At 45.2% G+C, this 16521-nt stretch overlaps 2 protein-coding genes across 2 annotated transcripts in view; both read right to left on the bottom strand.

Moving 5' to 3' along the window:
• Positions 1-178: 178 nt before the first annotated feature.
• Positions 179-5545, bottom strand: cry-dash (cryptochrome DASH). The gene is made up of 14 exons (XM_030099858.1): positions 5383-5545; positions 4186-4358; positions 3752-3845; positions 3535-3665; positions 3247-3395; positions 2854-2942; positions 2689-2762; positions 2511-2600; positions 2356-2435; positions 2210-2269; positions 1796-1953; positions 1471-1590; positions 1192-1368; positions 179-589 (listed from the first exon to the last, which is right to left on the bottom strand). The coding sequence occupies exons 1-14, from the start codon at positions 5443-5445 to the stop codon at positions 482-484; spliced, it is 1566 nt and encodes a 521-aa protein (XP_029955718.1). The 5' UTR covers positions 5446-5545; the 3' UTR covers positions 179-481.
• Positions 5546-6755: 1210 nt separating this feature from the next.
• map3k22 (mitogen-activated protein kinase kinase kinase 22) overlaps positions 6756-16521 on the bottom strand; it is a 32271-nt gene continuing 22505 nt past the window's right edge. The window contains exons 11-18 of the mRNA XM_030099805.1: positions 15994-16055; positions 14306-14377; positions 13592-13756; positions 12631-12779; positions 12382-12513; positions 11404-11533; positions 10192-10369; positions 6756-9336 (exon numbers count right to left, since the gene is read on the bottom strand). Of these exons, the coding sequence (XP_029955665.1) occupies positions 9108-9336; positions 10192-10369; positions 11404-11533; positions 12382-12513; positions 12631-12779; positions 13592-13756; positions 14306-14377; positions 15994-16055 (1117 nt within the window). The 3' untranslated portion in view covers positions 6756-9107. The remainder of the gene's footprint in view (positions 9337-10191; positions 10370-11403; positions 11534-12381; positions 12514-12630; positions 12780-13591; positions 13757-14305; positions 14378-15993; positions 16056-16521) is intronic.

Raw genomic sequence — 16521 nt, 5'->3', positions numbered from 1 at the left:
GCGGGCTGTCCTACAAAGGGGGGAGGAGAAGGAGGGCCTGCTTCCACTTTTACTGACAAACCACTCGCCACACAACGGAACAAGACCATTTATGCAACGAAAGTTCCTCCTCTGACTTTTATTTCCGGTCCAACTTTCCTGCATGAAGGCTGCAAGTCACAAATCAGGAGTCATTCAGAACAAGACAAAGTAAAACTTTATTATGAATAAACAAACAAAACACTTTCAAATTTCAAAGACATGAGTAGTCAGACCATAACTGATCGCCTCCATGAAAACAGGAACCACAGTGTGGTTTTTTTAACTGTTGCAGCTGCACAGCAGGAAATAAAATATGTGTAAAATGTGCGACATGAGACCCGTTTCCCCCAAAGGAAATATCACCTTCAAGCATTAAACATGTTTATGTAACAAAAATCTTATAAAATATAACTCCAGTATTTCTTGTCTGTATCATCTTCAGGGTCTGCTTTGAGGCACATCAGAGGTTTTTGCTTTTGGAGAAGTAGAAGTCGATGCCTCTGTCCCGGTGCTGTTTGGGAGTGTGAGACGGACCCTTCTTTCCTCGTGCTGAAGGCCCCACGCCACTCTGGAAGAGACACAGCACAGACGTTAAAGAGGGTCGGTCGCAGATCGAGTATTGGTCCAAAAGCGTAAGGCACAGATGTTGGTCCTTTTTTTTTTTCTTTGACAACAACAGACAGAGGAAGCAAGAAAAGCAGAACAAAAAGGAAAAACTCTTTTTTCACATTTCCATTATTCTCCAGTTATGACAAAGCCCCAACACACACTTCTCCTTTTTAACGTCAGTCCATTGTGTCGTCACAATATGTCAAGAGTCTCTTTCAGAATGCATCAGTCAGGTACATGAATAAAACAGCATCCTGACGTCTGATATGTCAGCAGAGTCTGTATAACTATTCAAGAATCTCTGCATGTCCTCAAATAAAACCAAATCTGATGACAGTTACTTTGTCTGGTGGAAGATTCAACAAGGGAAAAGCCATCAGGAACACAAAATATCACGAATATTAAGTGAAATATATCTATTATCCATATATTAACTGAAATATCCATCTGAAAATGCAATCTAAAATTTATATAGATTTATAACATGAACGGTTTGCAACCTTGACTCGACTTGAAAAGACTATTAAGGGACATTTCACTTCCCTTTTCTTCAACACCCACCGGTTTCTTGTTAAAGTGTCTGTTCCACTCAGGCGCGACCACGACGGGGGCGGGGTAGGTCTCGCCGAGCGACACCTCGGCGTGCGACAGGGCCGCGGAGCTCAGGGCCCAGGGGGTGTGCACGTCACCTCCTCTGATCCTCTGCAGCTCGGGAACCCACTGCCGCACGTAGTCCCCCTTTGGGCAAACACACACACGCATCATCAGCGTAGAAAATCGACTCCAGGCAAAAGTCAAAGGAAAATTTAAAGTTGAAATTCATATTTGCTCCAAACTCACATTGTTGTCGTAGTCGAGGCCTTGCTTTATCATGTTGAACTTCCTGTTCTCTCGAGGGTCATTTCCGATACCGGCGCTGTAGAGCCAGTTGCCGTAGTTACTGCAGACATCGTAGTCGATCTGTCAAGATCAGAAAAGTTTAACTGTTGGTGCAGAGACAGAAGTAAATATTAATTCAGTCCTATCAAATGCCTTTTCACGTTCATGAGTTACCCAATGAGAAACAGCGTTTCTGCACTCTGTTTAAGCTGTAGCATAAACTGTTTTGGTTGTCCAGGATAAATCTGAGCAAGAAGAAAGACTGCAGTTAGAAAATCTGGCTTACCAGCAGGTATTCAAACCACTCTGCTCCCAGCCTCCAGTCCAGGCCCAGGTCCTTTGTGAGAAAGCTTGCAACATTTTGCCGCCCCCTGTTGGACATGAAGCCTGTCATCGCCAACTCTCTCATGTTGGCGTCGACGAACGGAACCCCCGTACGTCCCTCTGACAGCACAAACACACATATACACACTCAGTTCTATGTGCATGGATGACTTCAATACAATTATAAAAAGGAAAACTGCTTTTCAAAATGATATAAACTCTGGATTGAACATTTTACAAAACCCTACTTTTTATAATTACTTTGAGTCAAAAATGAGACATTAATTGAATGATTGTCAATCTAAAACTGGAAAAACTGTGGCGTAGTAAAACTTTTAACCGTGTTTATTTTGGGTTTCGTTTGCAGTGTTCAAACCTTTCCAGGCGTCAAACAGCTTCATATCCAGCTTCCATGGCACATGTTTGTCTTGAAGCCCTGAAGTGAAATTGCCAAGATATGAAGTTCACATGAACTCATTTAAAAGGAGCCGATGACAAACTGAAAGCGTCTGATCCGTTTACCTTTGATCTGAAACAGTCTGTTTCCATATTTAACAGCTACAAACTTGAAGTAGTCCCTCCACAAGAGCTCAAAAATGACCCTGAGGAAAGACAATGAGGATCATAAGATAACAGTTTAGCATATAACTCGTATGCACGAGGTATAATCCTCTCACCAGTACGTGCTCTGGTTCGCTGTCCGCTCGCGCTCATACTGCTGGATCTGATGGTAAATATACCGAGGAGAAATGCAGCCCATCGCAAGCCTGCAAAACGCAAATAAGAAATATCTATTAAAACATTAGGTTTCACAAAGCAGTCAGAGGTGTAGAAAATAAAAAAGACAACACTCACCAAGGTGCAAATTTGGTGGAATAATCCACCCCGATCAGGCCGTTCCGGGTCTCTTTGTAAGACGCAACTAAATTCTACAACAGGGACATCATTAAGTAAAGCCATTACTCAGATATATTATTATTACCAAGGAAGGAGCAACGGAGAGATGGGTTTTGTACTCACAGTGTCCCAGAAATAATGTTTGAGCCTTTCCAGAGCGGGACTCTCCCCACCACTGCAGGGGAAGGCCGAGCGGGAGTCAGCGACCGGTTCTGGGAGAAGACCAGACATCTCAGCCTCACATCACTTCATACATGTTCAACGCTGTCTCATATACAATAATTACACACAGGATCATAAAAACCTAATGAAATCATTGAGCCTGGCTGCTCTCTTACTGGCACCTCATGATAAAATCTATGCTCAGCAGTCTGACGAAACGATCGCATAAAAAAACTAATTTGTTCTTTTATATCGCAAGCAGCGTGAGAAGAGATTAACAATAGATGAGTTGAAAAAGTACTAAAAAAACAACAACACATTAAAAACCCCAGACATGCCAGCAGGATCATTTACCGGGCTGTTCCAGGTCCGCTGCAGTGGGGATATCTCCTTCTTCCAGACCTGGAGGAAGAGGATTCAGCGTCTCTGGCGTTGGGAAAACAGGCCTCACCCTGCTCTGGGTCTCCACTGCCTTTCTGAACTGGGTGTAAACATCAGGCAGCCTAACGAAACAGGAACCGGTGTCACACAGCAGCTTTTACACGTTTCGGTCTCCAGGTGCCTGCTTCACTCAATTTCAATCACATTTAATAACAGAAAACTGCTTGTTGAGTAGAAATCGGACACTTTGCCCTCTTTCACCTGGAAATGTGGTGGAAGGGAAGATCATCTCTGTGGTACAGCGTGGAGCCCCAGCAGGTGTGAACTTTGACCTTCATCCGCGCGCACACTTCCTTTACCCTTTTCTCCACATTAAGCTCCTCTGAAGTAACCTGGAGCATAAATATGTGAAATTAAATCTATGTACAAATCACACTGCTGCATAATAAAGGAGAGGAGAGAGAGGTCATGAACCCACCTCTTCATGGAAAGCCACGCTGCTGACGGAGCCCAGCTGCTTGATGAGGTCTGCTACCACCTCTTCTGGTTTACCCCGCCTCACCACAAGATTGCTGTTACACACACACACACACACACACACACACACACACAGGCACAGAAAATAAACACACATATATGTTTCTGTCTGCACCATGCCAGACAAGCTGCATCCTGGGTAGAAATTGACTGGAAGCAGTAATGTGAACAGTGTGCAGCAATGCAGAATGTAAACAGGGCTGCCTGGAAGTCCAGGGGTCTAAACTACGAAGCAGGATTTTCTCTCACTGAGGTAACTTCACGTTTATTTGCTACTCTACCAACACACAGCGGTTCTTCCAAGGCATGTAGAGAATGTATGTAATGAAAACAAAGGAGAGGACACATGTTAAAAGACTGAATTAGTTTGAGTACCTGCCCTTGCTGCGCAGAGTGTTTCGGAGGTCTTTGATACTGTTCAGTAAGAAATGAAGGCGGAACGGTCCCGTCTTTGGCAGGTTGAAGTTATAAGTTCCCACATAGTGTCTGGGGTCGAAGCAGTACAGCGGGACGATGTACTCTGCGTTCCTTTGAGCCCAGTGAAAAAGCTGCAAATGAGGACGACAGTGTCAAGATTACACAGAGAAATCATACTCCACTTATCCTTTTTGAAAAATTCATGCTAGCTATATGGACTGCACAGTATTATAGATGGGGCGAGCACCGTTCCCTTAAAGCAAGAAAACATCAGGTCAATTACAGGACAGTGTCTTCATGATTGTATTTTGGATTCAACAAGACTCTGTCTATTTTGATACTGTTACATATTACATTTTAATAAATTAAGACTTTTACAAATTATAAAGAACAGTTAAAAAAAAATAAAAAGAAAGAAAGAACAAAGAAAAGTAAAATAAAGCAAACAGAGAGTGAATTCGCGGTTGCTCAGAAGGGTCAACGCCACAATGCAACTGCAAAATCCACCACACTGCAGCAAAACAAGAAAGCCACGAAGAAAATGCACCGCGGCAGGAACATAGGAAGAACAGTCTCTGTTTCCCAGGGACAGTATTTTCTGACGGAACCAAAGTAGAATCAAAATCTAGATGGCAGAGAGAGCATATACACATCATGACGAATTCAGCAATGCAGATTTTTGAAAACATATAACGATACTAATCATAGTCTTGACCTAACAATAATACTTTTAGAAGTATATCTTATTACATTATATCCAAGGGTAAAAATAACAAATGACTAAGCTATAATGTACTTTATGGAACTTGTACTTTGTGTGTGTGTGGTCTGTTGCCATAAATGATTAATGTATTACTTTTGAAATCATGAGCTAAGTTAGTGTTAATTAAATATAGTATTCAAACGTTTTGATCAGCATTTTTGTAGTCAAATGGGTCCAATTTAAGCTGAATTTATTTGTTTGCTGTGCTTTCGATGTAGACACATATACAGATAAACAAAAAACAATGAGTTGACAGAGCTGCACACGAAATGACGAATCCATTCATTTTTAGGAGTACTGTAACTATGGACCTTTTACTTGCAACTGACTAAAAACCAACAACGTGACAGTAGTTGGTTGATTTTCATAACAGAGCCGCTGCACGCGCTTACCTCGTTATCGTGCAGGCGCAGGTCATTCCTCAGTAAACAGATGATCGTACGGGAGGTCGACATGCTGCTTTATTTTCTCCGAGGTTGCAAGAAAATCTTTAAGATCAGCTCCGTGTCCGAGACATTGACTGAGTCCACGAGCGGTGTCCTCCCGCGGCTCCGCTCTCTCTGGTGTTTCGGATTAACTTGCTTCCCTGATAACTGGTGACCAAATTCCTTGAGCTGTCCTTGTTACTGCGAGTAACAGCAGATGTTATAAACCAGACAGAAATCCGTCGTTGTCCTGGCGAACTGTATTTACCTTTAGGTTTCGAAGTGTAGCTTCTTTTGTGAGGCATAGCTTAATATCTGCAATTCCCCGCGGCAAAGAGGGACACAGCAGGAAGTTGGTCACAAGTTAACTGGGGAACCAGTTAATCCGAAACACCGGTTCTTCTGCTGATGTCACGTTTCCAGACACGCTGTTACAAAAGCCGGTGTTTTATAAGATTGTTTTTTAACATGGTTTTACATACCAATGCACGCTCCTTTATGCTGTGTAGTCATTTACATTTTGTATTAGACTAAAAAAAAAAGTTTAATTTGTTAGTTTAGCTCATAGTTTCTTTCAGTGAGGAAGGATTGTTCCCCACTTGCCTCCTTCACAGCATAAACTGCAAATATAGATAGACTGTTATAATTGTGATGCTAATGATTATTAAAGTTTTTTTTTTTTCATTATTAATCTCTGTCACACCGAGAACAAAAATGTGTGTTTTAATGGAATTGTCATTATTTTTGCACAAGAAAACTAAAAGGGTAAAGGCCCTCAATGCATTTACTTGTATTTAGAAATCTTGCAAAGCACATTCTCACACCAATAAAAACAATTACACTGTGGCAAAAAAAAAAAAAAAAAAAAAAAAAAAAAATGTAGACTAGGAATAATTGATTAAAAAAGTAACTTTCACATACTCAACTTACATTTGTGAACTTTGACAAGTTGATTTCCCTATGTAAATGGATTAGAATGTATGGTTACTCATACAACTATGAATGCCCAAAGGTTTGTGATAATTTATTAGTGACTCTGCTATCGGTGTGTATTAACCCAATTGAGTTCTACCATTAACATACAGCTTTCCCAACCAAAGTGCCTTCAAGTCCAGTTCAGACAATCTGACTGAAGGCAGTGAGGTTACTGAGTTTTCACTATTTGGCTCACAGCATGTTTTTATGTGTGAGTTTCATGCATTTCTCTCATTGCTTAGCTGTGCTGTGTGATGATGTAGTATAGACTGCTGTATTGTGAGAGCTTATTGGACACAGAGACATTCAGTCACTACTGAACTCTTCATGTTATGAAAGCAAATGACGGGGTCACACACAGAAGTAGTCTTAGACCTTTGATTTATTAAGTTAAATGTACAAAAGATTGATGACATAATACATTTTATGTTTCAAGGCTTTGTCATTAAGACAAAACAAACTGTCCCACTCGAAAGCCTCCCAGTCTGTTCATACTGCCTTCCAGCTCTCAGAGACATTCATACATACTGCTGTCTAAATCACAGTACAATCTACTGTATAACGTAGTTATTTCATCAAATAGATTTGTATATAATGTAAAAGAAATTTCATACAAAAGTGCAGAACAATATGTATTTACAGTATAACTTTTTTTTTCAGTATAAAAGAACTTCAGCAAATCTTTTGTGTCTCTACTAAACAGCTGCTCATCTGACGGGGAAGCTCTCCGCTTTGGCAGTGAACGTTTGTGTTTACGAGCAGATTCCGATAAGGCACTGACGAGTTTAAAAAAACAACAACATTTGATCGCTCCTTAAGTGCCACTAGAGTACGCCTCTCCACCAACGCCTCTGACCCTTCAACCTGTTACAGTTTCATCTCACCCTCCTCTTTAAGAATACAGCATTCAGCTCCATCGTTTCAGCTTCACGCGTTCCGACGACCTGCAGTTCAGCCTCGCAGGACTTTTCAGAGCAAAGTGTGCAGAGGAGTCATTAACAGCCAACTGCGACAACTCCAGAGAAGTGGGAGACACAAAAACGTGAAAATTTTCAACAATTGTTGCTTGGAATTACACTAAATTGGGGGTTTGCATATGTTGCACCAATGCTGTATGATCGCCGCAGAGTTCCCAAACATATCGCGTGATATTGCTTGAAATTTGCTCGATTCTCGCACAAGATTCACCACAGAAAATCACAACTTTTTTTTTTTTAGAGTTGGTGCACAACAGACATTCAAAACAATCAAGAGTTCTTTAAAGTATAAATGCGGGGGCTCTCTGCCGACCAGAAATGAAACTCTAGCTCATGAAAGAAGTGCAAAAGCTACTTGATGACACGACATACTGACACATCGAAGGCTAATTTATTATACATTCAAAACGGAATCGGAACTGAAAATGGTTAAATACAACCGTGATGACGAAGATTATTTGGAGGAAACATGTTTGATATTCAACCAATATCAATCGGGGACATTGCAAACACTTTGAGATGTTATGGAGACTCTTGTGCATATTCAATTCATCCGAGCCCTGCGAGTTCGGGGCCATCGGAACAGTCCAGAAAGCTCAGTAAAGGCATGAGGTGAGCAAAATTCATACTGAACGTAAACGTCGATGAGACGCTGCCTTCAATCTGTGAGATCGTTTCATTTCATTGCGCAACAATTAGAAGTTGGAGCAGCTCATTTGGTCTGTTCAGTTAACTGTGCACAAAGCTGCCGTGACACAGGGAAGGCGACGGGGCTCTGAGGCGAGACTGACGTGACTAATACTGCATGCACTTTAACTACATTAAATTAAAAAAAAAAAAGAGGATATCTAGAAAGTGTCTGTCTCTGTAACTTTTCTTTGGCCACTTCTAAATGGAACAAGGCTGCATGGGAAAGATGGAATAAATGTTGAATCCAACAGTAGTATTGGTATTGCTTCAGAGGCATTGCACACAGCTGCAAAAGTTTGGTTCTCTTCTCTTTTTTTTTTTTTAACGCCAGAACACAATTCTATCTAAGATATAATTAAAGAAAAAAAACTTCACGGAATAGAAAAATATCTCCTTCGTTGATTATCCTGCATGTTGGAAATATTCTGATGCATGATATCAAAAGTGCAATGTTGACCATCCTTCTAAACGGGGCTGAGGGTGCTGTGAAAGCAGGATAACGGCCAGTCTGACAAGATAAAAAACACATTCTCACTTACAAATTCTTATTGTAAGGCGTTAACTAAAAACCCATTTACATTTGTTCTTTTTTTCTCTATGATGACAATAAAAATCTCATCTGCTATGAAGTCTTTCGATGTGTCTTATAAAAATATCTGACCGTCCTGACGCCTCTTACAGTACTATCAGATGTGATCGATGTCGCCGATCGATCGCAGCTGTTGTTTTTCGACTGGATCCCGATGCGCTGTGCCGCAGCAGTGAATAAAGCCTGAAAGCTTGAGACGTGACGCTTCCCGAACTCGGGTCACGGTTCCTGCGGCGGCGTGCCTCTGTGTCGTTCGGTTTAGAGGAGAGGGGGCCCCGACAAGGCAGACACTGGTGATGGATGACTGGGCGGAGGTCGGAGTGGTGCTGAGCCCCGGAGCCTGGCGACGGTGGAGCGGGGGAGGGGGCGGGACCCTGAGGGACAAGGCGGGCGGGCAGGCGGGCACCGGGACGACGGAGACCGTCAGGGAGGGGAGGGGAGGGGGGCGGAGTCCACGCTCCTCAGAAGCCGCCCTGGACAAACGGGTGGCTGAGCAGGACGTCGGCGGTGGGCCGCCACTTCTCCTCCGTGAACACCTGCCGCAGGAAGTCCCGGCACGCGTCGGACACGCCCTCGGGAAGCAGCGGCTTGGTGGGCTGGGTGGCGATCTTGAAAATGGCCGCCATGGCCTCATACTCGGCCCAGGGGGGTTTCTGGGTCAGCATCTCGACAACGGTACAGGCCACACTCCTGGAAGAAAACCCAGAGCGGCGAGTCAGACGGTCTGTTTTCTTCATCATGAAAACACCTTTACATAAGAGTGACTCTACCTCAACAAATACCAGAGATAACCTTTTAAATTAGGAAAAATATGATGAATTTTTTTCTGATTATATCTTTTGCTGGAATCGAACACAATGGAATACAGATACTGCGTATACTGAAAATGTAATATGTCACTATCAGTCCACTGCAGAGACTCATTCATGTAATGTAGGTGTGTCCGAGCCGCAGTTCTCTCAGATATCTTGTCTACATGTTCCTACGTGGTGATATAAATGTCTCAATGTAACGTTGAAATTCACATTCAACAGCTGGAGCGGGAGTTAAAGCAGAACCGTGCCGGGCCAAACTGTCTGGGTTGAGACATAGTTCACACTGAATTTCTTCATAAATCACTTTAGTACCGACGTATGAGAACTGCAGCAATGATTTAATGGACAAAAAGTCTAATATGTTGCGATGAAATGTGCTTTCTGGCCATTGAAATTAGCCACACTTGTACATTCTGCCATAAATGAAGCTGGAGTCTAACGTTCCCAGAGATTTAAGAGGTCTTCATTTAACTACATGTTTAACACAGAGTTCAGAACTGTAGTGAATATGACTGTGAGGACGGTAAAGTTATGTGAAAATCAGATATCCTGAAGAGCTTCAAGTTTATATTTTTATTTTGTAATAATAACTTACATGTTTTATCCTTTTCAGATCTTCACACAACCTTACAACCAAACGATTTTATTCGTTTCATCTGTTTTTCTCGTGCTGTAGCACTCTAACGGCCCTCTCAGGCCTCGTTACGGCTCCATCCGATCAGATCCTCACCATACGTCGGCCTTCCTGCCGTATCCCTCCCCGTTGATGACTTCAGGGCTCATCCAGTAGGGGGTGCCAGTGACGGACTTGATTCCTGTACCAGACATGCAGATGGTCTGGATGCGTTTGCTGGCTCCGAAGTCTCCCAGCTTCACGTTCCCCGAGGAGTCCCTGAGGATGTTAGCACCTGGTGGAGGAAACGCAGAGAGCCCGGAGTTATTCAGGACTCTCCAGAGACGTTGCCGGGATCTTTTAGATGTTCCCTGACCGCGTGAGAAGTGGTTAAAAAGTCGAGAAATGTTTTTACTCCATCTTAACAAATGTGTGGTCACAGTCAAAGTAAATCTTTGGTGATTTTTCTTTCTATTTGGGGAAAAAGCTTTGACGGTTTGCACAAATAAAAAAAAAAATCAAATCCTAAACAAACTGTTGACTCAACCCCCTTTTCTCCTTCTTTCTTCACCATTTTCCGACGTGTAATTGTGTCTGTCCCGTTTCCTCCAGGCAGGCCACTTGTTTGATCAGTGACTAATGTGCGCCGCTCGCCCTCCACGCCCACTGAGGGATCGCGGCGCTCCGGAGGCGAACGCGCCGAGGGACTGGAGCTGCAACCTTTACTCCTCGAGAGCTCCCTCCTGTGAGAGGCTCCGCCATAAATCATGCTTTTACGGGTATCTGCATCATAGTTTCAAGCCGTCTCATGTCACGGCGTGAAAAAACTCGCGTGCTGACATCTCCCGTCACGCACAGACAGGCGCCCGTGTAGCCACAAGCTATTTATTACACATGAAAAGTGTTTCTAAGTGGAAAATCCCACCCACCCACACGTTCATGAAACTTACTATCTTTTTTTTTCCCCCCCCACCAGACAATATATTTCCCTCTTTTGACAAATCAGTGACTCCCAAAGCAGCGGGCAGCCCATCCACAACCTTTTCCATTCAGCGTTGAGCATTTTCAGACTGCCCAATTTCACCAGCATGAAGCCTAATATATCTCTAAGGGAAGTTGGAAACGGCCCATTTTTTCCCCCCACAGACGATGAATAATCCTGCGAGGAAAACGTCAAACCAGAACGTAGCGAAGGAGTCGGTAGTTTTCTGGCTGCAGTTGAAGCGGCAGGAAACACGGGGAGGCGTTTGGGGCGCCGTGGGTGTTCATCAGTTACAAACCCAATTATAATCCCGCCCTGACCTTTCCTGGTCTGCAGCTGCTTTTTACCTTTGATGTCTCTGTGTACAATCATGTTGCTGTGCAGGTAGGAGACTCCTTGGAGGATCTGCCTGGTGTATCTCTTGGTCACCTTCTCCGTCAGGGCGCCGTAGGCTTTCAGCTGGTCTTTGATTGAACCCTGGAGAGAGGAAAAAACACACGAGGGAGAAATGAAAGTCTGTAAGAGAGAGTGGAGCGGATCAACTACCACTAAAAGTGATGTAGTTTATTTTACTTTAAACAGAAACTCCAACTTAAGTGTAAAAACAGGATTATATAAACACACAGAGAGCAGTAAGAGGTTTGCTCCGTGTCGAGTCCAAGCGGTTACAATGTTGCCGCGTTTCATTTCCTGTTTTCAGTTCCTTCCGAGGAACGAAAATCTGATCCGGTTAACACCTGCGGCGCACTTTTGGACTCACACGACGAAACAGAAAACTCTCTCGCTTGACTTTCAGTTATCAGCGGTGAGACACCTCAGCAGAGGGACACTGCTGCCCCCCCGCCGCCGCCGCCAGGTCCACTTAAACATAAACACTTCCAATTTCCAGACAATGTGTGACTAAGACATTCAGCAGCACTGAGAAATTAATGAAAAAAAAAAAAAAAAAAAAGCTCAGGAAATATTAAGACAGGGTCCACAGGCGACAGTCGCTCATTAAGGCGCTCATTTGGCGAGAAAATGATCTCATAAAATGAGCTGTTCCACTGACATCAACCACCGCGGACGCGTCTGTTGACAGCTTTGTGACATTTCAGGATTGTTTTCGACCAGATGTGGCCGGCGTGGGTTTGGTTTGGTGCCGAGTCTCCCGAGCCGAACACGGCTACAGACGTTATTCAGCGCCGTGAGTAAATCACTCATTTAGAGCCTGTTTGTCCGAGAGGCAGAGTCAAAACACGGCGCGGCTCGGGAAAGGTTAAACACGCAGAAATGAGATGTTTTCGCAAAAAAAAAAAAAAAAAAAAAAATACAAAAATACGCACCCCGGGCATGAACTCAACGAAAATAGTGAGCTTCTTCTGATCCAGGTCCCGGAGACACCCGTAGTACTGGACAATCCGATCGTGACGTAGGTTTTTCAGCAGCTGGATCTCGCACTCCAGAGCGTTCACCTCCTGGAGGACCAGAGATTTAACACATCTTTATTTTCATTCGCGAATTGCAGAGCGTCTCGAGCCGTAAAATACGTTCCGTCGGTGGCTTATTCCGAACAGATGTGGCGCTTTTCTCACCTTGCTGGTTTCTTGACAGTCGGGATCGAAGGGCACCTGCTTGGCGGCCAGCTCGCGGCCCGTGTCGGCGTCGTAGCAGAGGTAGACCTCCCCGAACGCCCCCCGCCCCAGGAGCTTCCCCTGTCGCCAGTTGACTGGCGCCCGTGGCGCTGCGGAAACAAAAACACCAGATGATGAAAAAAAAAAAAAAGAAAGAACGAAACCTCAAGTAATGAATTTTGCTGCTGAGCCCCTGGAGACAGACAGCTCCCACAAGAACACACAAAACGCCGAGGCATGTGTCGAAATCCATCATGAATTCAACACGACGACTTCACCGCGACTAGACGTGGAATCCTTTAGAGTTTGGTGAGTAACCGCCACCGCAGACCCTCTCAGATCGGGGGGGGGGGGGGGGGGGGGGGGGGGGGCTACAATCAGACAAAAAAAAAAACCTCGAAAGATCATCTCAACACCCCTCATCGTCTGACATTTGTTTGAGTGCGGCCGTTTGGTGGGAAGAGGACACCGGAGACTGACGAGCCGACCGCAGCCCGACCGCCGAGTCGCGCCGAGCCCTGGTTGTTCTGACGGAGACAGTTTCTGGGCAGACGGTCCGGACGGAGTGAGCGAGGGCGGACGCGATTGGAGGGAATCGGGCGGGTAACGCGGCCCCAGCCGGAGCGAGGAGAGGGGAATTCTGCCGGCCGCCGCTCACTCTCACTGCTCACAGCTGAGATTTAAAACATGTTTGACAGTCGGAGAGGGTTTTACAGAAAGCAGATTATGGCTGCTTTGTCTCTGCTCATTATGGCATCGCCCATGTGAAATCCTCAGACCTCCAGCGTTCCTGACGTCTGCGCGCTCAAACGAATTTACTCAAATATGTGTTTTATGCAGCAATCGAGTTTTTTTTTTTTTCTCTCATTAGTCCCGTTGCTCTGTTAGCAAAAGGTCTGAAATTTTAAGGCGAGCTACTCACACTTGGACGTGCCGCGCTGGCAGCTCTTGTCGGCCGTGCGGCCCAGCGAGCGCAGGTCGCCGTACTGCATGCTGCCGTCTCCTTTGTAACTGCGCGAGCGGCTGGAGGGAACCAGCTGGAAGAGGTTCTCCTGCGGCATGAAGCTCCGCGGTAGCGTCCGGCGACCTGAACACACACACACACACACACACACACACACATATATTAAACACTGACAGATTCATAGTGCATTCACACACAAACAGGTCATCTTTTGTGGATGCGGTTCATATCTGACCACGGATTTTGCGCTCAAGGCCGGGCGCTTTACTCCAGGGCCTCCTGTCACTCCGTCCCACTTCCCCTCAGACAGGAAGCAGGGTGCCGTTGTTTTTATACAAGTTTGGGTTCACCGCAGGGAAACGTAAATCACTGCTAGCCAAGGTTAGCCTCTGAGTAAGCAATTACTAGCAGCTGCCTGGAACGGCGAGCCAGCACTTTATGTACCAGAGCTGCACAGAGAGATGCCAAAGCGGACGACAAATATTTCAAAATATTTCACTGGGAGTGGAAAAAATGATCAAAATGTGAGGGGAGGGAGGCTGAAAGAATCATCCATCCGAAGTGAAAACGGATGGCAACGTCTGGCTGTGTGTGTGTTGTACTGTAGACATAGAAACATCTATTTAACTCCGTAGTGTTGTTGTTAAAACTCTAGTAAAACTGGTTCCTTACGATCTCCGTAATCCTTGCTGCGATTGGGCAACTGGAACTGGCGTGGGAAAGTCCCTCCTTTCCCATGGCGACCTGAGCGTTGAGGAACGGAACAAAGTTGTCAGTCAAGAAATCAGTGAGGCTTAAAAAATTAGTATCAAGTCTCTTCCCTTCATATATACAGTAGGTCTCAGATTACAGGCGTGTGGCTGTTTTCTGAAGGAGTTAATCTACTGTTTATCTTTCAGAGTAGAGGAAGAGCTGGATTTGCAGAGTTTGCACGTTCTCCCTGTGCATGCGTGAACTTCCTGCAGGTTTGAATGTGTCACTGCTGACGCTTTGCGTTTCGCTCTGCGATGGATTCGGCGGTCTGTGCAGCCTCCGGGGTCCCGCTACCCTAATTTGGATGAAGCGACGACAGAAGGCGGTGGACGGATGTGCTCGGCTTCGCGCTCGCTCGCTGGCTCGGATCGCAGCGGAGCAGTAACTGAACACAGGTGGGGAGCCCTGCTGACGCATGCGAACGCTGGCGCACGCACGTACGCACGCACGCACGCACGCACTCAACGGCGAGGGCCGGGGCGACTCGCAATTAAAAGCAGCTGTTCTGTCAGATGACTGCCTCCCCTCACGCTGTTTTTTTGTGGCCGTATCCCGTGGAGACGGGAGTTATTTTTTGTGTTTGGCAGCGCGGGATGGAGAGGAAAAATCTACTCACAGGGAAATGGTAAACAAATACCGTAGCCCTCAGCAGGAAGGGCCACACGGCTTTACATCTGGGAGGGGAGCAGTGCACGTGTGTGTGTATACGTGTGCACGTGCACGTGCGAGTGTGTTCCAGCGCAGCTATTAAAGGCTCCCATGCTCGGAGCCTGTGTGTACAGTACTCCCTTTTTAATTTACAGCGCAGTGGAGGCGCAGGAGCGGATTGAGAAAGATCCTGTGTTCATCGACGATCCGTCATCTGACGCCATTTAATCTCAAAAAAAAAAAAGAAAAGAAAAGAACAGACAGTGACAAAAGGGACAAAGAACAGATGAGTAAAAGGGCAAAGTGATCATGGAGAGACAGGGCGGCACAGGAGACTGACAAAAAGCCAGATTCTGAAAGGAGATGGGAAAAAAGAGAGATGTAAAGGGTTGAGAGAGCAGAGTGTGTGAATGAAAACACAAAGACGAACTATGATACGATGGTACTTTCCTCGTCGCAAAGAAATACGACTGAGATATCAGAAGTCTTCACTACAACTCGTTCCTCATTCCGACTCCCACGTTAAACCGCCAGAGCCGTTTCAGATCCGTGGTTTTTTTAAAGGGTGAGGTTTTAGTGCCTTTAGTGTCGCTTCAGAGCTAATTTAGGGATTGAGGTGACGCTTTTTCTCAGCATCATTTCTTTTACTTCGAAACCTTGAAATGTTGATGAAACAAAATGATTAGAGGTTAATTGTGTCAACTCTATTTCTCTCCATTAGTGACAGAGAAATGAGAAAATAAGTCACTTTGAAATGGGTTTAATTAATCAGGATTCCTTCTTTTCCTGTAAACCTGAATGTGTGGCCTGTAATTACTACGAGAGGAAAAAAAAAGAAGAAGTTAAGACAGACAAAAGCTTTTTGTGCCTCACTTTATCTTTTTAGAGAGTCTGAGCTGAGAATTAACTCAACAGCCGAGAAGCATTCTTAGAAGTGGAGTGACGATTCGGTCTCTTACCTTTGTATTCATAGTTGAGGTTCAGGTAATTATTGTCGCGGTTGTTCTGTGAGAACGGAGGGCTGAAACGACACGAGAACAGGAGACGCTGCTGTTACAGTGAGTAATTTCTCTTATCTGGCTGCAGCCGCTGGCCTCAGACCTCACTTTCTGAGTCCGAGCTGCGGCTCCTTCACAAACGACTGACAATAATGAAGCTGCGATTCGAACCACAAAGCGATTTGTTGATTCAACTTATTTGTCCGACTATCTGCGCTTCGTTTAAAGGTGTGCACATGCATCCAAACCCCCCACCCCCGCCGCTCCGTCCCGACGCCCCGGCGGAGAGTGACGTCTCTGCTGACCGCAGGGCGGCGCGAGGCCACGAGACCCTGGATAAGGGGCACGCATGCCCGCTTGCAGGGAAAAGTTCCATGCACTCGTTTCCTGCCATTGTTCTGCGGCCTGGAGCCCAGATAAGCCTCGTGCAGGTAGCACCGTTTCCGTTCCCTCTCTCTCTCTCTCTCTCTCGTTTCTATTTTCCCTTTG

The sequence above is a fragment of the Salarias fasciatus genome, chromosome 9 (genome assembly GCF_902148845.1).
Source record: "Salarias fasciatus chromosome 9, fSalaFa1.1, whole genome shotgun sequence".
In the NCBI taxonomy this organism is placed as follows: Eukaryota; Metazoa; Chordata; class Actinopteri; order Blenniiformes; family Blenniidae; genus Salarias; species Salarias fasciatus.
This window is presented reverse-complemented; position numbering and strand designations above follow the sequence as displayed.

What these genes read in the sequence shown, in the direction of transcription:
- cry-dash (XM_030099858.1), bottom strand. Translation starts at nt 5,445, where the DNA reads ATGTCGACCTCCCGTACGATCATCTGTTTACTGAGGAATGACCTGCGC. An exon ending in GCTGTTTGACGCCTGGAAAG is followed by an intron (nt 1,954 to 2,209) that starts GTTTGAACACTG and finishes TTGTGCTGTCAG; the next exon opens with AGGGACGTACGGGGGTTCCG. An exon ending in GCCTCGACTACGACAACAAT is followed by an intron (nt 1,369 to 1,470) that starts GTGAGTTTGGAG and finishes GTTTGCCCAAAG; the next exon opens with GGGGACTACGTGCGGCAGTG.